Genomic DNA, 23,515 nt, shown 5'->3' with positions numbered 1-23,515 from the left:
TGGTCACCGGTGCTTTCACAGGAGCACTACAGGTGTATCAAATCATCGCAAGACTTTTCTTTTTATTAAGCGTAACACTTTCAGACAGCATCGGAACATGAACAACTCTGTCAAACTTTATCGTCAGCGAAACTAAAACAAAACAGCCCTGTGGCAGTTAGCTGTGTTCGTGTGAGAATTGAAGGGTTACAGCACAGCAGAATCAGTTGTGTTCAATGCAGGATGCGAGGTTGCAGTGCTGCAGGTCATTTACAGGAAATGCTTCTGTTTTAGAGCAGGCGTCTGGCTGAAGGGAATGCAGACGGGCATTACAGCTCAGAAGGGAACGTGCGGTCACATCACAACGTGATCACTGCTGATTGTCTTTCAATGCAATTTCAGGTGTGATTAATCAAGCGACAGAAAATGTCAAAAAATCCACTAATCATTTATATATCTATAGATATAGATATATAAATGTGATTTGATGAGTTTTCATCGTTGAGGTTACAGTCTCCAAGACCTTTTCTTTTGCAGCTGATAAAACTTTTGATGCACTTATGTTTTAATTATATATATTATATATATACACACACACACTAAACTTAAATAATAATAATTAGAATAAAGACTATTTTGGACATTTCAAATGCGTTGTGTTTTGTGGTGTTTTAATAAGGAGAGAGTGAAGAGTGACAGTGAGCTGTACAGCCATCCCTCTCACTGGGATCCAGTAGAAATGCAGATGTATTGTAATTGTGTATATAATATGTATAGTAAATTAACAAAATTCAACACTACAAAAATATAAACCCAACACAAATGACCTAAAATGTGTATTTGTTTTAATAAAAGTAGATCATTTACAATACAGGAGAATAAAGGAAAATAAATGGATAAACAGACTCACTACCCCCATGCCTGAAGGTTTAAATAGACAGGAATAGCAGATCGTGACATCATTAACCATGCAGTGACATCACAAACACATGCATAGCTTTCAATAGAAATAAGTGGGTGTGGTTACCATGGCAGCAAGAGCCTGTAACGACCTCCACAAACACGCTTTACCTTGACAAAGGTATGTTAAACATACCGGAACGCTGAGAAACTGGTAATTTTGAGCAAAAACACACACATATCTATCTGTCCGTTTATCTATCTATCTATGAAGAAAGGCTTGATGGAAACACAGTTGCTGAAAAGGTCCAGTTTACTGTATATTCATGTTTCTTACATTACAGCCATTTTCTAGTAAAACGTGTGTGTGAGAGAGAGAGAGAGAGAGAGAGAGAGAGAAAATACAATCCAGATTTTAGACCTGCCCTTTGACACAGTATAAACCCAAGTTAGTGAGGACACTGAAGGCACTGTGCTGCAACAGTCTCCCTCTGCTGGATGACACACGCAATAGCAGGTATTTGTATAAGATTGCATTACCGAATAGTTTTCATCAAGAGCCATCTCTGCAGACAATAGCAACACAGTAATACACTATACTAGCAAAATCATAAAGTGTACACAGTAATAGCAAAATCCCTAGACATGAAACGGAATATCCGCATAGCGTAGTGTAATGTGAATGGTTGCAGTCTACACTTCCTGCTCACAATAACTTCTGAATAGGGAACTATGGTTCTGTAAATAAGATAGTTCTCCTGCCCAGCCAAAGTACTCATGAAAAGACTCCGGGATATATTGACTTATAGAAGAGAGACAGGGTCAAGTGGACATGCTGTCAACGCGCCCCGCTGTTCTCCGGACTGTCTAAAATAGAGGCAGCAGCAGTGTGTTGATCTGTGACCCTGCTGTACGAAGCTCCTTGTCTGACCGGTGAGAGGAGGCTGAGGGTCCCTCCCATATTAAACAGGAGCGACGGCGCTGAGAGGCGACTCCCTCGATCTCCTTCTCCTCTCGTTGCCAGCGGTTGGGTCAGTGTTTTACTGAATTGCTTTTCTTGGTGGGTTTTTGTGAAGTGATTTTTGCGACAGCGGTGAAAGGCACCCCCCCCCCCCTCTCTCTCTCTCCTCGATTTGGCCGCGGTCCGGCTGGTTAGATGTAGTACTCTTTCTTCTGGTCCTGGTCCTGGTCCGGTTCCAGCTGGCTCTGCAGGTCCATGTGGTGTCCTGGGCCCGGCTCGCCCGCGGTCTCGTAGGCTCCCTTGTTCTTGCACAGGTAGCGGTACAGGAGGAAGCCCAGTGCGAGCAGGGTCAGCAGAAGCAGCACGATCACCACTGTGGGGACAGAGACAGACTACTGCACTGAGAAATAACAACACTGACCACACAGACAGACTGCTGCACTGCACTGAGAAATAACAACACTGACACAAGAGGCACGGACAGACTGACACAGAGAGACACACAGACTGACTGACACACAGAGACACGGACAGACTGACACACAGACAGACAGACTGACACACAGACAGACATGATAAAGCGCTGTCCATATATAATCCGCTACATTTAAACCCCCCCCCCCCCCCCCGACGATCCCCACGGCAGTGAGCTCGGGTCCCGAAGGCAGCCCGCTTGTTATTTACCTGCGGTGACGGTGAAGTCGCTTTTCTCCACAGGGAGCGCTGTCGTCTCCTCAGGACCTCAAAAGAAAGAAAGGAGAAAAAAAAGTATTAACAAAGACAAAGACAATTGCACCGCACATACCACATACCCACTTCGGTCAGCGTTTGAACATTTTTAAAACAGTTTGTGTGAACTCTATGGAGTTGCCCTGGAAAAAAATCTTTATAAAACACACACAGAATGCTCGTTTCCAGGTTTCTTCCCTAGCCTGCTGCGTATGAATGCACGCACTACTGACAGTGGTATGGCAGGTGTTTCTAATTTTCCGGCCAGCTTGTTACATTCCTCAGAGAGTTTCGCTGTTGCTTGTCGCTCCCAGCACATTAATCCTTATTATTGAATGCTCAGTTTAAGGACAAGCAGTTCGGAGTACAGGCCACATGCCACACAGCGATATGGAAAACATTCAGTAGGATACTGGATAAAGATTTGATTTCTTTTGAAACCCCTGTCCTTTAACATGCTTTGGCCGATGCTCTCCGTGCTTTACAATGCTTTACAGTTTTAGAATTCTCCTGGGTCTTACCCATGGTGGTGGGTGCGACCATCGTCATGGCAACAGCAAGGGGATGGGGCCCCACCTGATTCCTCACCTCTGACTTCTGAAACAAGAGCCGGGGCTTAGATTTATATGGAGACGTATGGAAGATGCACAAATGCATGACACTCATATGTGGATGTAATGTTTCCCATATAAAGCAATGGGCATTTTTTAATTAAATATATTATTATTATTATTATTATTATTTATTATTATTATTATTATTACAATGTATTAGGCGTCCATCATTTTTTTCAGCTTTTTAAAACAATGTTTTATAACGGAAGGTTAAAATAAAAGGCAGATAACGACTGATAAAATCAACCACAGAACCCGCAGAGGCTGTTAGTGCGAATTCATCCTTAACCGAATACACAAACACTTTGTATTGGAATCGTTTTAGACTGTACTGCAGACGCACAAACACCACAATCACCTTGCAATTAGGCCTAAATTATATATAAAGTTGTGTCAACATTTAACAGTCGCTGTCCCAAATATACTCGTGACTGAGAAAAAAACAGGCAGCAGTTGGGACAGTTTACAACGAGGTAGCGTGCTGCGCTTTGTCAACATCGTTCTTACAGTATTCTTAAAATAAATGATACAAAATAAGCAAAGCAAGCATATTTAAAAGCACTGCGCTGGTTTGTAAAACAAAACTAAAAATATCCTTCCACGAAGTCTCATTTCTACACGCAGAACGCAGTTTAACTATTCTAGAGGGTCCATCCGAGAACATCTCACCAGATTTGATACACAGTCGAGTTCAGTTTGATACACAGTCGAGTTCAGTTTGATACACACTCGAGTTCAGTTTGATACACAGTCGAGTTCAGTTTGATACACACTCGAGTTCAGTTTGATACACACTCGAGTTCAGTTTGATACACACTCGAGTTCAGTTTGATACACACTCGAGTTCAGTTTGATACACACTCGAGTTCAGTTTGATACACACTCGAGTTCAGTTTGATACACACTCGAGTTCAGTATGATACACACTCGAGTTCAGTTTGATACACACTCGAGTTCAGTTTGATACACACTCGAGTTCAGTTTGATACATTTGACCTGCTTTCCACAGAGAATGACACTTTGTATCAAATATAAACCAAATGAGCACAAACTGCTAAATAAGCGCCGCATTTCTGTGCATGTCGAAAGCAGAAATATACGTAGCACAGTTTTAAATAACATGTTTACACGGATAATCACGATTAAACGCAAATTAAAAAGGGGGGAGCGCCTCGCTTTCATCTAGGCAAATTTGTCAAGTCCAGCCTGGTGCGCATATACGGTAAAAATATATTAGAAAAAAACAATTAATTGATTTTCATGTGTAATATTGCCAGCTAATTTATTTCCATATAAATGCATCATTTAAGCAATGTAACATTTTAAAGCAGTAATTAGAACTGTCAATTTCAACCAGAATGTATCTTATACTGTAGGGCCTGTGCCTGCTTACGTATTATTTAAACTAACAAACTAAATTATTATTATTATTATTATTATTACTTTGAAAAAAACTCTTGAAACTTTCCCCTTCACGATTTATATTTACGTCACAGCTAATCATAATAATAATAATAATAATAATAATAATAATAATAATAGGTTCTGGTGATTCTTTTGATGGTTAAAATGGTTCAATAATCCTTATATTTCGTAGAGTAAACTGAAGCACTGTTGATAATTTAATAGATGTATTTAATGATGTATTTAATTAGTGTGGTAATAAAGTTGCTGGTATTTAAACACCACAAATTAATTCGATTCTTAATTCAAATCCCTTAAAAACAGGGTTAATAAATTAACGCTATCATAACCTTGACCCAACTCAGCAGTCCAGTACCGAACTGTATCAATCTAATGTATCTGTACGGTCCTTGTCCCACCGTGAAGCCTATGGCTGTCATGCATTTACTGGACCTCAATAACGCGACTATTCGCTTTACAAATACAATGGCAAGGTTCTGCTTTAAAACAAACAGACAAAATAAAGTATACAACAATGACAAAAGATCGAAGCGCTAAATTCCGGTTCCAGTATTACCTGTTTTAGAGGGATGGTTTGAGGCAGGACCCGGTGAAATGCAGAGCTGGCTGAAAGCAGAGTGAAAAGAAGTTTTGTTCTTTAAAAACTACAAATACAAAGTAAAAGAAAGTCTCTGTAGAATGAGAATACGCGGGGTCTGCACACCGGCAGCGTGAGTTCCGAGAGTCTCCAAAGGCAGCCGGCGAGTTTCCAGTCGATTGCGGGGATCGTTTCTGCTAACGCTGAAGCGTTGCACTTTTCTTTGTGTTTGGAATGGATAGGGGATCAGATTTCTTCCTGCGTGGACTTGTTTGAGGCGCGCCCACGCGTTCCGGTCACATTCACCGCGACAAACAGAAGGCACGCCCCCTCTGTGCGCAATTGGACAATACCGAGTTCTCTAGCATTGTATTTTATTAGCCGGCTGTCAGATCCCCAGTACAGCACTGAGTTCTCTATACTAGACTGTATTGAATTAGCTGGCTCTCAGATCCCCAGTACAGCACTGAGTTCTCTATACTAAACTGTATTGAATTAGCTGGCTCTCAGATCTCCAGTACAGCACTGAGTTCTCTATACTAGACTCTATTGAATTAGCTGGCTCTCAGATCCCCAGGACAGCACTGAGTTCTCTATACTAAACTGTATTGAATTAGCTGGCTCTCAGATCTCCAGTACAGCACTGAGTTCTCTATACTAGACTCTATTGAATTAGCTGGCTCTCAGATCCCCAGGACAGCACTGAGTTCTCTATACTAGACTGTATTGAATTAGCTGGCTCTCAGATCCCCAGTACAGTACTGAGTTCTCTATACTAAACTGTATTGAATTAGCTGGCTCTCAGATCCCCAGTACAGCACTGAGTTCTCTATACTAGACTGTATTGAATTAGCTGGCTCTCAGATCCCCAGGACAGCACTGAGTTCTCTATACTAGACTGTATTGAATTAGCTGGCTCTCAGATCCTCAGGACAGCACTGAGTTCTCTATACTAGACTGTATTGAATTAGCTGGCTCTCAGATCCCCAGGACAGTACTGAGTTCTCTATACTAGACTGTATTGAATTAGCTGGCTGTCAGATCCCCAGTACAGCACTGAGTTCTCTACACTAGACTGTATTGAATTAGCTGCTCTCAGATCTCCAGGACAGCACTGAGTTCTCTATACTAGACTGTATTGAATTAGCTGGCTCTCAGATCCCCAGTATAGCACTGAGTTCTCTACACTAGACTGTATTGAATTAGCTGGCTCTCAGATCCCCAGGACAGCACTGAGTTCTCTATACTAGACTGTATTGAATTAGCTGGCTCTCAGATCCCCAGTACAGCACTGAGTTCTCTACACTAGACTGTATTGAAATAGCTGGCTCTCAGATCCCCAGTACAGCACTGAGTTCTCTATACTGGACTGTATTGAATTGGCTGGCTCTCAGATCCCCAGTACAGTACTGAGTTCTCTACACTAGACTGTATTGAATTAGCTGGCTCTCAGATCCCCAGTACAGCAATGAGTTCTCTATACTGGACTGTATTGAATTGGCTGGCTCTCAGATCCCCAGTACAGTACTGAGTTCTCTATACTAGACTGTATTGAATTGGCTGGCTCTCAGATCCCCAGGACAGCACTGAGTTCTCTACACTAGACTGTATTGAATTAGCTGGCTCTCAGATCCCCAGTACAGCACTGAGTTCTCTATACTGGACTGTATTGAATTGGCTGGCTCTCAGATCTCCAGGACAGCACTGAGTTCTGTGCACTAGACTGTATTGAATTGGCTGGCTCTCAGATCCCCAGTACAGCACTGAGTTCTCTATACTAGACTGTATTGAATTGGCTGGCTCTCAGATCCCCAGTACAGCACTGAGTTCTGTGCACTAGATCTATAATCTATCCCCAGGCTGCATGCATAAAAAGTGCAAAGAGCGACCAGAATTATCCCGGGTTTAAAAGGCATGTCGTATGCAGACAGGCTAAAAGAACTGAATCTATTCAGTCTTGAACAAAGAAGACTACGCGGCGATCTGATTCAAACATTCAAAATTGTAAAAGGTATCGACAGTGTCGACCCAGGGGACTTTTTTGACCTGAAAAAAGAAACAAGGACCAGGCGTCACAAATGGAGATTAGATAAAGGGGCATTCAGGACAGAAAATAGGAGGCACTTTTTTTTTTCACAGAGAATCGTGAGGGTCTGGAACCAACTCTCCAGTAATGTTGTTGAAGCTGACACCCTGGGATCCTTCAAGAAGCTGCTTGATGAGATTCTGGGATCAATAAGCTACTACCAACCAAACGAGCAAGATGGGCTGAATGGCCTCCTCTCGTTTGTAAACTTTCTTATGTATAGACAGATATTGTTTTTTTTAAAAATGGACCAAAAAAAATGGAATACCAGGTATTACAGTTGTATTTTATTTTTTCATACATTTATACTGTATATAAAAAAAGTATGTTTAAAAATTTGTGTCACAAAAGCTGAACTTTAAACATAAAAATCACAGTTTGATAATAGTACCACATTTTAAACACTAAATTGCATCAACATGCTGGCTCTCAGATCCCCAGGACAGCACTGAGTTCTCTATACTAGACTGTATTGAATTAGCTGACTCTCAGATCCCCAGTACAGCAATGAGTTCTCTATACTAGACTGTATTGAATTAGCTGGCTCTCGGATCTCCAGCAATGAGTTCTCTATACTAGACTGTATTGAATTAGCTGGCTCTCAGATCCCCAGTACAGCAATGAGTTCTCTATACTAGACTGTATTGAATTAGCTGGCTCTCAGATCCCCAGGACAGCACTGAGTTATCTACACTAGACTGTATTGAATTGGCTGGCTCTCAGATCCCCAGGACAGCACTGAGTTCTCTATACTAGACTGTATTGAATTTGCTGGCTCTCAGATCCCCAGGACAGCACTGAGTTCTCTATACTAGACTGTATTGAATTTGCTGGCTCTCAGATCCCCAGTACAGCACTGAGTTCTCTATACTGGACTGTATTGAATTAGCTGGCTCTCAGATCCCCAGTACAGCACTGAGTTCTCTATACTAGACTGTATTGAATTAGCTGGCTCTCAGATCCCCAGTACAGTAATGAGTTCTCTACACTAGACTGTATTGAATTGGCTGGCTCTCAGATCCTGAGTTATCTCTTACCTACACTACACTGCACTGTGTGGAGTGCTCTTTCTCCACGCAGTTTGATGCTGCCACGCTTGGGTGAGTTTAGGCATCAAGCAAGCTGAAACCAAGCTGCGTGGAGTCTGGCTGAACGCACGGGGGAAAGAGGGGAGCTTTGAGACGCAGTCACTCAGCCTGATCCAGTGGGCCTGGGGGGGGGGGGGGGGTTAGCTCAGGGCCTGAGCAGAGGTGTGCGTGTGTGTCTGCATGCGTGCATGTGTGAGCAGTGCGGTCTGGAGAGCGCACTGTTAGTTAGTTCATGGTGTGAGCGAGGAGGAGGAGGAGGAAGCCGTTGTTTTCTTTCTACCTCAACTCTCTTGCTCTCCGGAGACAGCCCCCCCGCCTCCCTCGGTCTCCTCCTCCTCCTCCCTCTCCTCTCTGGCCCCGTCTCCCTCCACAGCCCCTGAACTCTGCCGTGGTTCAGAGCCAGACTGAGCCTCGTCCTCCCCTCCTTCCTCATTCTCCTCAGGGGAGACTGGGGGACTCTGCCCAGCCTCTGGAGGCTGTTCCTGGGTATCCTGGCTCTCCGAGGCAGGGTTGGAGACCGGAGGCACGGAGGCAGGCGGCTCCTCACTGGGTGGGGTGTCTGCACCATCCCCTGGGTGTGTGGGGGTGGCCTCGCTGCGTCGAGACTCATCAGGGGGGGCTGCGTTCTCATTCAGGGGGTCGGCTGAGCTGGAGGCTGTGACCTCAATGGGTTCAGTCTCTAGGGAAGCTGTGGTTTCGCTAGATCCAGGCTCAGTGGATACGGTGGTTTCGTTGGTTCCAGTCTCACTGGAAGCTGTGGTTTCGTTGGTTCCAGTCTCACTGGGAGCTGTGGCTTCACTGGTTCCAGTCTCGCTGGGAGCTGTGGCTTCACTGGTTCCAGTCTCACTGGGAGCTGTGGCTTCACTGGTTCCAGTCTCACTGGGAGCTGTGGCTTCACTGGTTCCAGTCTCACTGGGAGCTGTGGCTTCACTGGGTTGATCAGCGCCGGGCTCTCTTGTCTCACTGGGCTCGGTGGTTTCATTGCCTTGGTTCTGCTCCTCTGTGCTGGAGGAGACAGAGTCCTGCCCGTTCTGGTTCTGGCTCTGGCTCTGGTCCGGACTGACCTCAGAGGAGGTGGACGGGTTGGCGGGACGGATCGGAGACGAGATCATCACAGAACCTCTGTTACTGTTGGAATAAACAAGGGGTCACAGCAGGGTCAGCGCACTGTTTAACACAGCGGCACAGAGCCTTCGTTCACATTAGAAATACTACAAGAAACTTCGTGAATTCAAGTTGCTTTTAATATGTCTAAATGTATCACTATTCATATTGAATAGATACCTCTACCATACACTATCATTAGGGTTACATTTACCATGGTTTACCATGTTTTTAAATAGGTTTCATCACACCTCTGTGCTTTACAATGCTTCCCTATGCTTTACCAAACTTCTGTGCTTTACAATGCTTCCCTGTGCTTTATCATACCTCTCTGCTTCCCAATGCTTGCCTGTGCTTCCCCATGCTGTCCCTATGCTTTGCCATACCCCCCTGTGCTTCCCCATGCTGTCCCTATGCTTTGCCATACCCCCCTGTGCTTCCCCATGCTGTCCCTATGCTTCTCTCACCTGGATACTCCCTTGATGATGAAGACCTTGTCAGAATGCTGCATCTCAAGCTTGGTCATCACATCGTACAGGTCATGGTTCAGCTGGACAGGAAACAACGAAATCAAAGTTTAAAAACGAAGAGAAAACAAAAAGAAAACCACTGAACCGTCTCCCACCAGCAGCGTCTCACCTTACTCATCTCTTTGTAGAAAATATCCCTCAGGTTCGAAATGTTCTGAAAAACCGTCACGTAGCATCCAATCCGACTGCCAAAAAAAAAAAAAAAAAAATCTACTTAACAGGACTTTAATATTTATGGTTCAGTAAAATCACAAGCTAAACCCCAAATAAGACTCCTATTGCACAGCAGTGTCACAGGGAACTACATATTACACTGCCATGGGTACATTTCACAGATGATAAAACAAACAGAGACACCCTCACTCCCTGAGAGCATTCGCTTGGCTGATTCGATTTTTAAAAGTAGGTTTAAAACAAAACAAAACAAAAAAAGTACCTTTCTGATTTGGTTTACTTTTAATAGTTCAACGCATTGTGATAACTCTTACGAAAGACATTGCATAAAAAACAATTTTATTGCATTGCATTGCATCATGTACACAGGCTGTTCCTCTGACCTGTGATAGAGTGCTGGCAGCTCCTCCCTCAGCTCAGTATTGATCTCCTCAAACACGCTCTGCGCCTTATTGAACTCCTCCTCTGCCTGGGGGGGGGCACAAAGAGAGAGAAACAGGAGAGCGTCAGAACCATGCAACCCCCCCCCCCCCCCCCCCCGTTACCCTCGACACACACACACACAGAGCTCCCGAGAACCAGCGCAAGCCCTCATCAGGGGACACGCTGCAGACTCCCGATCGAGCCCGGGTGTGGGGTCTGGCTGTGCTGCCGTGTCGCTACCTTGCTGAGTTTGGCCTCGTCTTTCTTCTTGCTGTTCTGGAGCGCCTCCAGGTGGTGCCGGGCGCTGTCGTAGTCCACCAGCTTCCTGCCGCGCTTCGCAACACGCTCCTGCGAGGGGGAAGAGAAGGAGACATTCAAATGGATCTGGATCTCTACGCAAAAGCTCCTGGTTCAAGATCAAAGCTCTAAACTGGTCCAGTTGAACCCACGGTTTGGGATCAAAAACAGGTCTTGACCCCATCCCTGGTTGAACCCAGTTTTCAGGGAGTGTGAACCGTCCCAATGTACACAGAGCCACACGGTCACCCTAGCCATGGTCCTGTTAGATCCAGCCCGATATGAGGTGGTTCTACTGGACCCGCCTGGCTCGGACAGACTCACCTTGACCTCGGGGAACTGGCTCACGTAGGTCTCCATGGTGCGCACTGCCTGGTCAGCCAGCTTCTCCTCAAAGTCATTCCACAGGAGGTCATCGCTCTAAGCAACGAGAGGCGGGCAAGCCGTGAGAACATGCAAGGAGAACATGCTACACACACACGAGAACACACAACGGCATCTCAGCACTGCTGGGCCCGGCAGATCTCAGCCCGGTCGAAGCTCTGACCTCCATGATGGTCTTGTGCTCGGGTCTGCCCTCCCAGTCCGCCTCGTACACCTCCTGCAGGGACTCGGACAGCCTCTTGGAGGCATCGTGCATCCCTGCAACCAAACAGAGAGCCTTAAATACAGCGCCAGGGATGGGAATAAGACTCCTGTTGCACAGCAGCTTCACCCGTTCCAGGTTTTACTTGCAGCTTGATGAGCAACAGCGTATACAGCTATGGTCAAAAGTTCTGCATTACCGAGAAGTTTAGGATTAAAAAAAAATAACCCTATATGAACATCATTTAGATCTATTCTTTAACATAGTCTACAGGAAACCATAATAGTAGTGCAGTATTTCATGTTAGATTTCGATTTTTTTTTTTTGCAATTTGTCAGTTCTCCACTTACTACCAAGGCTGAAGATATTTTGTAAGTAAGGGTTCTGTGGTCAATACAATCCCCAGACCTAGTCTTCCTGTAAATCATTTGCTGTCGCCAAAATTTGTGCTGGCACTGTGTGCGTTTTGTTTCCGTTTTGCTGTACTGAAAGGTCGAGACTACAGTATACACAATGTATCGTTACCTTTCACAGCGCTGTAGTAAGACTTTAAATCCTTGAGCAGCCTGCTGCCTTCATTCTGAAAGGAAACATACAAGGAGAGGTTATAGATCCTCCATAGCTTTTCACTGGCTGAGAGAATATCACAGCCAACAGAACTTCAGACACAAGAGCTGGATTAACTACTTGGCTTGATTGCAAACAGCGACAAAGGTAAGGGAGCAGAGAAATACTGTGGAGCTGCAGTACTCGAATTCATCAGGACAGACCATGCAGGTAGGAAGCAGGTGGTAGAAATGAATTTATTTAGGTACAGCAGTGGCGTAACTTTGGTTTCAAAAGTGGAGACAGTAGCTGGAGTACATAGCAATACAATTAAAAATAAATGTCGTGAACTCCCTCCTCGGAGGACAGGAGGGGGTATTGAACAGCCCCTCTTCGACAATCTGCAGCAGCACTGTAGAAAAGTGTTGCTTCACAGGAAGGTTTACGAACGTCACTTCAATGCGGGTGTCAAAACCACGCCCTGGGGGATCGTGCCTCCAGCAGCGTGGAGCTGCACACGAGCCAGATGATAGAGATGACAAAGTAAAAGTTTAGGGGAGTGCATATCTCTGGTGCTCGGCAGTGGACAGGGGTTCAGCTGGCTCGGTTTAGGTTTCCTCTGTGGCTGCGGAGCACCAGGGCTGTTTCCAATGATAAGTTGGAAGTTTCAGCAACATGGTACTGTAGCTTAATCATACGGAAACCAGAAAGCCAGCCAGACAGGAAACCAGCAGAGCTCCGAGCTTCCAACCAGGAGTCCACTGGGCATGAAAAAACATTTTAATAAATGACAGCTAGCAAGCCCTCTCATCCCTGGCACAGTCAGGCTCAGCTGGAAAGAGAGAGCGAGAGCTGAACTCTTCAGAATTATAAGGTACAGCGAAGTCAAGCGGACTAGAGCCATCCTCAGTGTGAAGAACGCACTGAAGAAGGAGCTGGCTGAAATGTGAGTCTATTCGACTTTGGGGTGCGAGTGTTGGCTGAGATTCGGAGGGTGATGGGAGGCTGTGGCTTGAAGGAGTTACCTGCTGTTTGATGAAGCTCTGGGAGCACTGCTCAAACTGCTCGTCCTTTGTCTCGACGGTCTTCCCCAGCTTCTGCAGGACCTGCAACACAAATACAAGGTGGAGATGGGAATAAGACGCCCATTGCAGAGCGGTTTGATCCACTCCTGGTTTTACTACAAGTTCAACAAGACAAACATCTGAACCTGTTTCCTATACACTAGGGCTAACCAAGCTCACCATAAAACTTAGAACGGAAGGGGGAAAGCGCTATGAAATAGGAGTCTTATTTCCACCCCAGACTTCCCACCAAACTGATTAAAAACACGACATCTGGTCCAGCATGCAGTAGACTCTACTTGTGAAGTTTCTGTGTATTTTGGTGTGTTTGTACATATGGGAAGCCGCTGCTATAGTGTTGTTTTTTTATCACCACAGCTGAAAAAAAAAAAAACACGCTGCAGAAAGAGGAAGTCTAACCAAACAGGAAGTGTGCGGACGACAGCACTGTCGCTCAGAGCGGTTTCGAACAAACTCATAATCCTGAAGGTGCTGGCGCAGCATGGAAACTCCAAAATAAACACATGTTCGGGGAAAAAGTGCTGTTTATACTGCGAGTTAAATATAGGGCTTTTCCTGTTAGTGCATCAATAATTTCTAAACCCAGCCTCCCACATGAAAATAATCCGTACAATACTAATGATGTACCAGAGTCAGGGTTTAACTTGTAAGGTGTAACAAAAACGAACACTATTCTTATTTTATATACTGTATATCTCTCTATCTATATCAATTCATGAAACAGGAACGTGGTTTTCGCTATTGCACATGTTATTTTTTTGCAACAATAATTTGTATTATTATTTATTTATTTATTTTATTTTCATACGGTTCATCATTTGAAAATTGTATAATTCTTGCCCGTCAAACAAGAAATTACCGGATCAGAGTTTTAAAGAATACTACACAATTACTACAGTGTGTTAAAATACACTATAGCATACTTTAAAGAATACAACACAATTACTACAGTGTTCTTTTTAGACGGACAGACATGCTTACCCATTATCACCCTGCCCCCGGGGGATTGCAAAACAAGAATTTGGACGATCAGAATAAAAGAGCCGATTTTGCAAAACGCTCCCCGACGAAGCTGGCAGCTGCAGTCCTGCCGACCATCAAACCCTACTTCCTCGAATCAAGAAATTCATCATGAAATAGGGCTGCTGTGCAAACCGACACTTGCGATTAACCGAGAATGGATTCCAAAATATAAAAAAGCTGCATCTCCCTGTTGCATTTCAGTTTCAGTCACAATGGGCAAGACAGCCGGTCTGACTGCCCTTGATGGGGAGTCTATTCCATTGATCTCAAATCAGGGTTGGGATCAGTTCCAATTCCCGTTCCCTTTTAATCAATTCCAACACATCACTGATTAATACTGCAATTAGCAGCATTCTGTTTAAATGAGCTTCTCACAGGAGTGGTAAGAAATGACTTCAATTGAAGTCGCTGTCAGTCAATTAAAACCGGCTTCAAATGAAAGCAACGGTTATTCGTGTCTGGAAACGGATTTTAAAAAGGAATTGAAAAAAAAAAGCAATTTATCATTCCACTGTTTTTCCCTCATATTGCAGACAGAAATAAACTGAAACAAAAAACACCTGTGAACTGCGAGCTGTTTGATTTGTGTAACTCTGCAACCTGTATTAATGACTGGAGCAGCAGCTGTGTTTAGACTCACCACCGTTCTGGTCTAACGCATATACCCAGAGGTTCCTAAAGCAGCTCTGCTGAATCAAGACAAGCTGCAGTTCTTTCAAATCTAGTTAGCAGCGACCAGCCAGCTGCAGAACACTAACTTTCTGGGGTTAGAGACTGAGCTCTCTGATTTAATCTGCAGCAGCAGCTGTGCAGGTCGCTGGCCGACTGTCGTTCACTTAGCAAATGGGGGGTCACCTTGTGTAAAAAGGATAGGAGGCAGGGGGTCCTCGTTTTTATCATCATTGATGCATGAGCCCTTATAAAAAGTTTCCCCTGGTAAATCTGCACAGCAGTTTTCCTACACTAGTTTATCATGGTCTGTCCGGTCTTCACATGCTTTACTGCACAACTCCCTGTGCTTTACCATGCTTTCTTACACTTTGCTATGCTTTTACTATGGTGGAACTTTTATAAGGGTTCTGTTTTGATAATGCAAGTGTCTTAAAATAACTAGCAGCAATAATGCAATAGCAAATGTACAGTGTGTTAGATCCTAGCCCAGAGCAGCATAGCTAGTAAACGACAGCTGTGGGTGAGAAAGCGATTCACACTTGGCGTGTGTGCTGGCTGACAGGCTGCAGCTACAGAAACAGCCTCAAAAAGATGGAAATAAGACTCCAGTTGCATAGCAGTTTCAGCCATTCCAGGTTTCACTGCCTCTACACTGATCAAGCTCGTAATAAAACCTGGAATGGGTGAAACTGCTCTGCAACGGGAGTCGGATTTTCATCCTTGAGGCTGTTTCTGTTGCAGCAGTAGCAGCACTCTCAGCCGGCACACACGCAAAGTGTGAATCGTTTTCTCTCCTGCAGCAGCAACACTCCACAAGACTGAGAAATACACACTTTATTATTTTCATTATTATTGAGAAGTTTATTGCCTCGTAATCTCACACTCATTACATCTGTTCAGTCGGGGCTTTTTGTAAAATGCATCTACAGCAGAGCTTCAGAACAACATCCCTAACACTGAGATCAAGCGGCTGTCCTTTTCAAAATATTCCCAGAATTCTCTCCGTGTTCTCTTAAAGTACCTCCTGCTGCTGCAAGCGGAGAGAGGAGGGGCGTGCCGTTTTTATTCACAGAGTGAGCAAGGAAGCTCAAGGAGGAAGCGTCGATCTGCGACGGAGCTCGATTCGAGGGAGTATACAATTTTCTGAGTCGCCCGTTTTTCCAAAGAACCCTGACTGTACGAGCCGCTGCTTGTGAACCGTACCGGGGTTCTGTGAAACGGCACACAGCTGCTTGCTGCGTTTAAAAACACTAAGTGAAACGGCAGCACTTCCTGAAACCGCTCTCTCTAAACACAGCAGAGAGGGCAGGATGTTGACACTGCAGGGGCAACGGGGTTTAGGGAAAAGGGCAAAAAAAAACTATGCAACCCGTCTCATTCAGCCCCTAACGCAGGGCACTTGAGCCCTTTACTGCTCATCGAGTACCACACTAAGGTGTTCTTGATTTTCAGTTGAAATATCGGTCAAAATGCAACAAAACAAAAAGCAGCCTTCAGCATGCTTTTACTGCACTTCACAGCACTTTGCATGATGTACCGTCTCCCAGTGCCCTTGTGAATCACACTGCTGAAGGCACAATCCGAAACGTCTGTCTGCTCGAACCTCTAAATGCTCGTCTGTAACCGACTCCTGTCTTAAAACTAGAAGAAAAATCGGAACACAACAGAACTAACTCAAGATCTCCGAACAGGGAAGCGAATAATCAAAACGAGAATCCTCCCCCTGGGTTTCTTGGCTAAGACGTGGAACAGAGACCCACCCGTCACCTGAGTGTATTCATTCCTGGACAGGCAGGAGCAGCCCCTCTCCTCATTGCTCCCCCTCGCCCCCCTCTTACCTTCTCCCGGCCTCGGCTCAGTTGTTTCTGGACTCGTTTGGCAAAGAGCCCCGCTCCCGCGCCCGTCTTATTCTCGGCCATGTTTCCAGTCTGCTCGTCTTCCTCTGCCTCCCTCCCTCGCTTTTTCTCTCTCTCTTACCCTTTTCTCTCGACTCTGTGGTTTTATACAGAAAGCAGGGGAAGTGAGATCTGTCAGCGCAACGTTACAGTTCGCATCCGCTACCCCACCAGATAGCAGCTCAGCAAGCTGTCCGAAGATTGCCTCGTCATTTGCTTAGCAAATCTATATATAAATATATTTAAAGACTACAGATACACAAATAGCTAAATTGGAAAGACTCCACTAAGCTAGCATGCACTTGTTTTGCGTATTGGAAACTGAATCCCTGGCCAAAGCTGCCTCTTTAAAGACGGTTTCAGTCAGAATAGGCAAGACAGCTAATTTGAGAGATAGGCCCTTAGAGGTGGGGTTGATCAGTCACCTCTCTGTGGTTATTCAGGGATTACCTCTAAGCGGTTAATGGTCCAGGGTGATCCCCCAGTGCTGTAAATGGCTCTATACAAGACTGATCAAAAACCTCTAATAAGTCACCCGATCTGATTGAGAACAGTCGATGAAATGGATTATCAAGGAGAATCATCCCATTGGAATGGGTCAGTAGGTATCTACTAGCCTCCCAACAGACAGGGTAGGTCGGGATAAAGCGCTTAATGGACGTCGGATGTAGCAGCCGCTAGAGGGCGCTAAAAAGCAGAGTTGAAATAATAGTAAAAATTCGGATTAGGGGTAGATATTAGGTTTAGGGGTAGCGGGTAGATTTAAGGGTTAGTAGGTACCTACTGGCCCATTCCTATGGGTTGATTTTTGCTTGATAACGTCCCATTGAATCGACTGGTTGAAATCAGATCGGTTGAAAAAGCACACCAGGGCAGACACTGTTTTTAATGACCCAACCAGGCTTGGGGTCAAACTGTTTGAGTCCAAGTCCAATTCCACATTTAATCACAACGCTGGTCAAACTTGCAACACTCCCTGTTAAAATGAGCTTCCCACAGTGGCAACAGATTAATTGAAGTCACTGTCCATTAAATTGAGTTCAAATTAAAGCAATTGAAAAGTCACTCAACAGTTATGTCTCTGAAATATCAATTCCAATGCCGTTGAAGGAAACTTGATCTAAAAACGGGAATTGGAACTGAAAAACAGGAATTGACCCCCCAACCATGTTCCCAGTGTTACTGTCTGCAGGCAGAGGTGTAGAAAATAGACCCCAGAGAGCGCTTCAGAAACTAGCACGGCGCTCAGCGGGGCCTCACGCTTTCACGGGCATGATTCATTAATTACAAACAGCTACAAACGCACTGAGACAATCTCTGCCACTCCAAATAGAAAAAGGAACATGCAATCTGGCAATGAGCCAGCGCAGCCTGATAATATCGCGGCATTTGTATTTACTCCCTTAAAATAAAGACTCACTCATCAAATATCGCTTTTCTTAACTACGCAATCATTAACTAGTGTGCTGCATTACTCACAGGATCCGGCAAAACCACAGCGTCACCTCCACACCCTACAGGTATACAGAACTGAGAATGGAGCGCCAGACTGAAGCGTGTACAAACATGCATGCGCAGCGTGATATACCACAAGTATATACACCAACACTACACCCCTGCTTCTTAACATAATAAATCAAACTACAAGCATGACTCGTCAGTAGTTATAGTTAATAGATTAATGACTAGAACGTCTATGCTTGTTTGTACGGATTTACAGCTATATCTGTGTATTATTAGTCGTGGTAGTATTATTAGTATTAGACATCATTATTTTACTTTGTACTGTGATATTTTACAACAATTGTAAGTCTACTAAGAAATAAATAATACTTAGTCGAAAAATTAGGGTTAAACTTACTAACTGTATTACTACGAGGTCTGATACTAGGTCTAATTCTAATAATAATAATAATAATAATACTTATTAATCGTCGTAGTATTACAATTGGTATTAGACTTATTAGTATTAGTGGTAATATAATTGATACAAGTTACAGGAAAGCGTGCTCACCCGAGTCGCACACAGCGTGTGAATTATCCAGCCCAGCTGTAGTACGTGTGTTTGAATGAAGGCTTACAGTGGAGCGGCGTTCATTATAACGACGAGCACAAGCGATCGCCGGGTGAAGCTTAAAGACAAGAAATGACTTATTGCGCAATTTTTTTTAAAAGGAAGTAAACATTTAAAATGACTAAAGTCGTTTTACTGTAATACACAGAGTCGTCGGTTGAGTTTTAAAAACCACCTGGCAGACAGTCCTGCGGGAGGTGAGGTAACCTGGCGGTTTGCAGATCGCAAAACACGATAACAGATTGTTCTTTCAACTAACGTAGGTATGCATGTTTAATTATTGAATGTGTTGATTTTTCATGTGCTCCGGAGACCGCTGCTAAATTATCTTTACAACTGTGTTCAGCTGGAGTTCATTATTTATTTCCCAGTTCCTTTTATTCGCGGTATGGCTGACAAATCAGCAGGTTATTTTTCTGTGTCTTTTAATTCACTTGGACATCTCGCTGAATAAATATATTGGTACAATTCAAAAGAGAATCGCCCTCAAGAAAAACAAACAAAAAAAAACTAAAATATTAATTAAAACGCTGTATCGGCGGCGTAGCGGTCTCCCAGTCACTACCCTCTTGTTTTGCTCCATTTACCCCCCTCAGACGCCTTGCTTATAAAATATCTTGGTGTCTTCTGATACTTATTAAAAAAACACATCTAAATACTACAACTCCCACAATACCGTGCGTAAAAGGCGGGGCCGATCACCGAGCGTCAGCACAGACACGCCCCTGGCTAGAATGTTGCAAGCAGAACGTTGTCCGGAGTTCCAGGCTGTATTCTTCATGTACAGTAGCTAGTGTTGTTATATTAAGCTCTCGCACGTTGACCGGGCGTCCTAGGCGGTTGCAATGCCGGTATCTGCGATGGGGAATTTATTATTAAAATGTGCCGTCACCGACCTGGCCATCCAGTGGGTCGGATGGGGTGTCGCCTCAGCTTTTAAGACAGAAAAGTTCTATGATTTAGCAGGTGAGATGATGACTCTCATATTATTAAATATTATTGTGTGTGTGTACAGTGTGTTGAAAATGCAAATTAATACCACTGCTAACACAGCACTGTTTCTCCATACCGGGTTTGCAATTATACATCGTTATGTATCGCTTTACACTTAGTTTTACGCGCCGTGTTGTTTATCACGACCAGTAGGTCTATATGGAAACTTTGCAGTAAATCGGGAACAAAACTAGTTTCACGTCTGAGGGTTGGTAACGAGTTTTTGTTCCTGCAGTACAGCACGTTGTTGTGGATATATGATGCAGAACTAGCCATTTGCAACACTGTTATGTAATTAAAAGTTGGGTTTTTTTCAGTTCTGTTCTGGTTTTGTAACTTCACAAGTTGTATAACCTTTCATTATGAAACGAGCGGCTGTGTTGCTCTCAAACTCCGCCCATTCCAGCCAGGACTCGCTGATTGTTATGAAAGAGGCGGCTCTCAAACTCCGCCCATTCCAGCCAGGACTCGCTGATTGTTATGAAAGAGGCGGCTCTCAAACTCCGCCCATTCCAGCCAGGACTCGCTGATTATTATGAAAGAGGCGGCTCTCAAACTCCGCCCATTCCAGCCAGGACTCGCTGATTATTATGAAAGAGGCGGCTCTCAAACTCCGCCCATTCCAGCCAGGACTCGCTGATTGTTATGAAAGAGGCGGCTCTCAAACTCCGCCCATTCCACCAGGACTTGCTGCAAGCGGCCCAGAGCAAGATAGCAGCGGGGAAATGGGCAGAATGAAAGCTGCAGTTACGGAAGGTGGCTTTTTTTTTAGTTTTTTTGACAGCTTTCATTGTTATGCAGCACAGCATATCCACTCTAGTGCGTGTGTGTTTTCCCCCTTTGCTACTCAGTGTCCAATATATTTGACATTAAGAACGTCGGCTTTAAATAGGTAGGGGAACATACCCTGGGCAGCAAAGGGTTAAACCTTTCTGTCCCGTTCACACCTTTTTCCAGGTTCGGGGACCTTCGTGTTGTTGACGCTCCTGAGCCGAAGATGGGGCGGAACTGGCTACCGGCGTCAGAACGTGCAGAGCGGGCTGGTGACCGCGTGGGGTCTACGGTGAGTGCGGATCACCGGGGCTTATTAGAATATTAGGTTTCGCAGGACCGCCCTCTCGCCCTTAAATAAATGAGATTTTGAGGATGGGGACGGGAGTACGCCTCGTGTGACATCACACAAAACAGTTATTGATAAGAGGCGTTTTGGGTTTCCCCCGCCACAGGCTCGGCTCCTTTCTGTTTTTGAGGATTATGAACGAGGGGCTGGATCGCCGCTTCAATAAAGTGCGGGACAGTCCCGGCACCTTCTTTATCTACTGGACCATGCAAGGTAACAAGAGTCGCACACTCGTATTTGGTGAGAAACAGTTGAAATGGTGCTCTAGGATACTCTGTATACCTCCTCGTTAACACTCCATGCAGCTTTGCATGTTACTGCTTCTGTTCTGAAAACGGTCTAGAAGTGTTGCAGTGTTAGTTGATAAGTTGCTGCTGTAAAAATCCGTCCGTCCCCATGTCCTGTGCCCACAGCGGTGTGGGTGTTTGTGACCCTTCTCCCCACCCTGATCCTGAACTCGGAGCAGCGGGACCGGCCCCTGGGGGTCCGGGATTACCTGGGCTGGGGTCTGTGGGCGCTGGGTTTCGCCACGGAGGGCATCGCCGACCAGCAGAAATGGAGCTTCAAAAAGGACCCCGATAACGTGGTAGGTACGAACACTGAAGTTCAGAGCACGTACCCGAGATCTACTCTACAAGCAGGCAATTCTGTATTTAAAACCTTATATAACTTCAATACTAAAAAAAAAACAAAAAACCTGATATAAAAATAAATGCAGGGAAATGTAATTCTATCAAATAAAAATTGAAGCTACTTAATAGTTTTTTTTCATGTACCCTACAGACAAAAGGGATTATAAGAGAAGCGGTTGCTGTCATTAAAATCGGACCCAGATTGTGCCTGATCAGGGTTTCTCATTATTAACTGCACTGCACATCTTTGTTTTTTTGTTTTTAGGGCAGGTTTATCCGGAGCGGGTTGTGGGCGTACAGCCGGCACCCTAACTACCTGGGAGAGATGCTGCAGTGGACGGGTCTGTACCTCTCTGCCTCCTCCGTGATGCAGGGAGCCCAGCACCTCAGCGTGGTCTCCCCGCTCTTCCTCTACTTCCTCCTGAATTACGTCAGTGGGGTCCCCATTCTAGAGAAACAGGCCCTCAAGAAGTGGGGCAGTGATCCAGACTATCAGGAGTACATGAGGAACACCCCAGTCCTCTGGCCCTTCACCAGATAGACCCTAATTCAGTGCTGGACAAGCTTTTCCTACTGCCTGCTTCAATGCCTAACTGAACGGTAGAAAGCGGCACATTATTGTAAAAGCAACAATACATGTTTCTAAAATACCTTTTAAATTCTGCATCTTTACCAAATCTAACATGCATAACCATGCATTTTCTCCTCACAACTGTAGACTACTGACATCCAAATTTGGCACAGCACTCTGGGCTGCCATGGTGTGAAGGGCGCTGTATAAAAATACATTTGTGTTGTGTGGGTTATATGCGCTTGAAGAACTATAATCAGACAAACAGCTCCAGAAACCGAACTGTTTAAGGTTAAGCATCTTTCTTCTCCGAGAGAAAAAAATGCTCAGGGCTTTTACTTTATAGGAGTGTAACACATTCATGTATGTGTCATTTTTGTTACAAATGTTAAGGTTACTGTCTGCTAAAATGCAACAATCCTGCAGATTAAAACACTTGCGATGCTCTGCAATCATTGCAACGATGTGACACTTTGTAAAGGAAGGGACAGTGGGGGAGTTTTTATACAAATGTTTATCGCACAGCCGTTTCTCACTCCTCCACCTCGACACTCAAACAACTCAGTTGCTCACATGCTAATGAAAGTAGCGTACAGGTTCGAGTCTGCAATCCTAAATCACCATATTTACAGGTGGTGTCACACACTCATGTTACTGCTCAACACTGAGCATGAAATCCCTAGCTGACTTGCACACCAGAAAAATGTGAAAGATCAAAGACAGTGGATTAGGGAAGGGCCTTTATGCAGAGAAATATGACTTTTACAGGTTACTGTCAGTTAACCAAATTAGTGAAATGGCAAATCACAAAATATTGAGGGAACGCTAATACGGGACATTTAAAAGAGGTATCTAGGAAAACCAGTAACTTTTTTCAGAAGTGGCTTAAGAATACAGACTAGGTTGAGGAAGTTAGGGATGGAGGGAAAGTAGAGACCCACTACAAAACAAAACTAGAAGAATGAAACCACACATCCACTTGTTTTAGGGAGTTCTATTTACAGGGTATTCTAAAATACACACCATGCATATACAGTTTAACACAGCAATAGAGGTTAGCTTTGTATAATATTTTATCAACCTTATTGTCACCTTTTCACAAAAGTATCACCACTGCATTTTTACCCAGTCTGTGCCCCTATGGTGCAGACTAATCGGAAGAAAAGAAAAACACTTAATTTGCTTTTCAGAATTGCACGATGTCCAAAAAACATCCTTCCCTCCCCTTCTGTCTGTTTTATTGTTTTCACTTCAGCATGTCTCCATTTCATATTAAAAGGCGTTTTGGTTCCTGGAATACTACAAATTCAATGCACTCATGTTCTGTTCCTCCAGGGGAGTCTCAATTGAATTGTGATTTGAATTCTGCATCTCAAACCAGATAACTGGACACCGAAAGCAAGTAGTAACATTACAATCTAATAAAAGACG

At 44.4% G+C, this 23,515-nt stretch overlaps 3 protein-coding genes across 7 annotated transcripts; 1 reads left to right on the top strand and 2 right to left on the bottom strand.

The window, feature by feature from the left end:
- Nucleotides 1–807: 807 nt before the first annotated feature.
- Nucleotides 808–7,667, bottom strand: LOC131709237 (uncharacterized). Its single transcript, XM_059011384.1, has 6 exons — nucleotides 7,647–7,667; nucleotides 5,312–5,546; nucleotides 5,165–5,214; nucleotides 3,091–3,166; nucleotides 2,525–2,581; nucleotides 808–2,213 (listed from the first exon to the last, which is right to left on the bottom strand). Exons 1-6 carry the CDS (start codon nucleotides 7,665–7,667, stop codon nucleotides 2,032–2,034), a joined length of 621 nt encoding a protein of 206 aa, XP_058867367.1. The 3' UTR covers nucleotides 808–2,031.
- Nucleotides 7,546–19,241, bottom strand: LOC131709245 (bridging integrator 2-like). 4 transcript variants are annotated; one of them, XM_059011507.1, is made up of 12 exons: nucleotides 18,944–19,241; nucleotides 18,709–18,826; nucleotides 16,638–16,791; nucleotides 13,045–13,125; nucleotides 11,999–12,053; nucleotides 11,435–11,529; nucleotides 11,212–11,307; nucleotides 10,831–10,938; nucleotides 10,551–10,636; nucleotides 10,103–10,178; nucleotides 9,931–10,013; nucleotides 7,546–9,487 (listed from the first exon to the last, which is right to left on the bottom strand). In XM_059011507.1, the coding sequence occupies exons 3-12, from the start codon at nucleotides 16,716–16,718 to the stop codon at nucleotides 8,641–8,643; spliced, it is 1,608 nt and encodes a 535-aa protein (XP_058867490.1). In that variant the 5' UTR covers nucleotides 16,719–16,791; nucleotides 18,709–18,826; nucleotides 18,944–19,241; the 3' UTR covers nucleotides 7,546–8,640. The 4 variants fall into 4 exon arrangements, with proteins under 4 accessions (XP_058867490.1, XP_058867489.1, XP_058867491.1 ...); XM_059011506.1 differs by having other exon boundaries at nucleotides 18,709–19,241; XM_059011508.1 differs by lacking the exons at nucleotides 18,709–18,826; nucleotides 18,944–19,241 and adding an exon at nucleotides 18,174–18,305.
- Nucleotides 19,242–19,395: 154 nt separating this feature from the next.
- LOC117967019 (uncharacterized) lies at nucleotides 19,396–22,536 on the top strand. Of its 2 annotated transcripts, none has more exons than XM_034914101.2 (5): nucleotides 19,396–19,734; nucleotides 20,719–20,824; nucleotides 20,988–21,094; nucleotides 21,295–21,467; nucleotides 21,779–22,536. In XM_034914101.2, exons 1-5 carry the CDS (start codon nucleotides 19,614–19,616, stop codon nucleotides 22,052–22,054), a joined length of 783 nt encoding a protein of 260 aa, XP_034769992.2. In that variant the 5' UTR covers nucleotides 19,396–19,613; the 3' UTR covers nucleotides 22,055–22,536. The 2 variants fall into 2 exon arrangements, with proteins under 2 accessions (XP_034769992.2, XP_058867493.1); XM_059011510.1 differs by lacking the exon at nucleotides 19,396–19,734 and adding an exon at nucleotides 19,748–20,517.
- Nucleotides 22,537–23,515: the final 979 nt, after the last annotated feature.

This window comes from Acipenser ruthenus, chromosome 42 (genome assembly GCF_902713425.1).
Source record: "Acipenser ruthenus chromosome 42, fAciRut3.2 maternal haplotype, whole genome shotgun sequence".
Lineage (NCBI taxonomy): Eukaryota > Metazoa > Chordata > Actinopteri > Acipenseriformes > Acipenseridae > Acipenser > Acipenser ruthenus.
Note: the sequence above shows the minus strand (reverse complement) of the source record. Positions and strands in the feature narration are given on the sequence as shown.

Bases quoted from the DNA above. Each gene is read 5' to 3' on its own strand.
- LOC131709245 (XM_059011506.1), bottom strand. From the start codon at position 16,718: ATGGCCGAGAATAAGACGGGCGCGGGAGCGGGGCTCTTTGCCAAACGA. The intron at 11,530-11,998 runs GTAACGATACAT...GTTTGGTTGCAG, and splicing joins TTACTACAGCGCTGTGAAAG to GGATGCACGATGCCTCCAAG. The intron at 10,179-10,550 runs GTCAGAGGAACA...TTTTTTTGGCAG, and splicing joins CTGCCAGCACTCTATCACAG to TCGGATTGGATGCTACGTGA.
- LOC117967019 (XM_059011510.1), top strand. From the start codon at position 20,352: ATGAAAGAGGCGGCTCTCAAACTCCGCCCATTCCAGCCAGGACTCGCT. The intron at 20,518-20,718 runs GTGGCTTTTTTT...ACCTTTTTCCAG, and splicing joins GAAAGCTGCAGTTACGGAAG to GTTCGGGGACCTTCGTGTTG. The intron at 20,825-20,987 runs GTGAGTGCGGAT...CCCCCGCCACAG, and splicing joins GTGACCGCGTGGGGTCTACG to GCTCGGCTCCTTTCTGTTTT.
- LOC131709237 (XM_059011384.1), bottom strand. From the start codon at position 7,667: ATGTGGTACTATTATCAAACT. The intron at 3,167-5,164 runs GTAATACTGGAA...CTCTTGTTTCAG, and splicing joins AAACCATCCCTCTAAAACAG to AAGTCAGAGGTGAGGAATCA. The intron at 2,214-2,524 runs GTAAATAACAAG...CTGTCCCCACAG, and splicing joins CGACTTCACCGTCACCGCAG to TGGTGATCGTGCTGCTTCTG.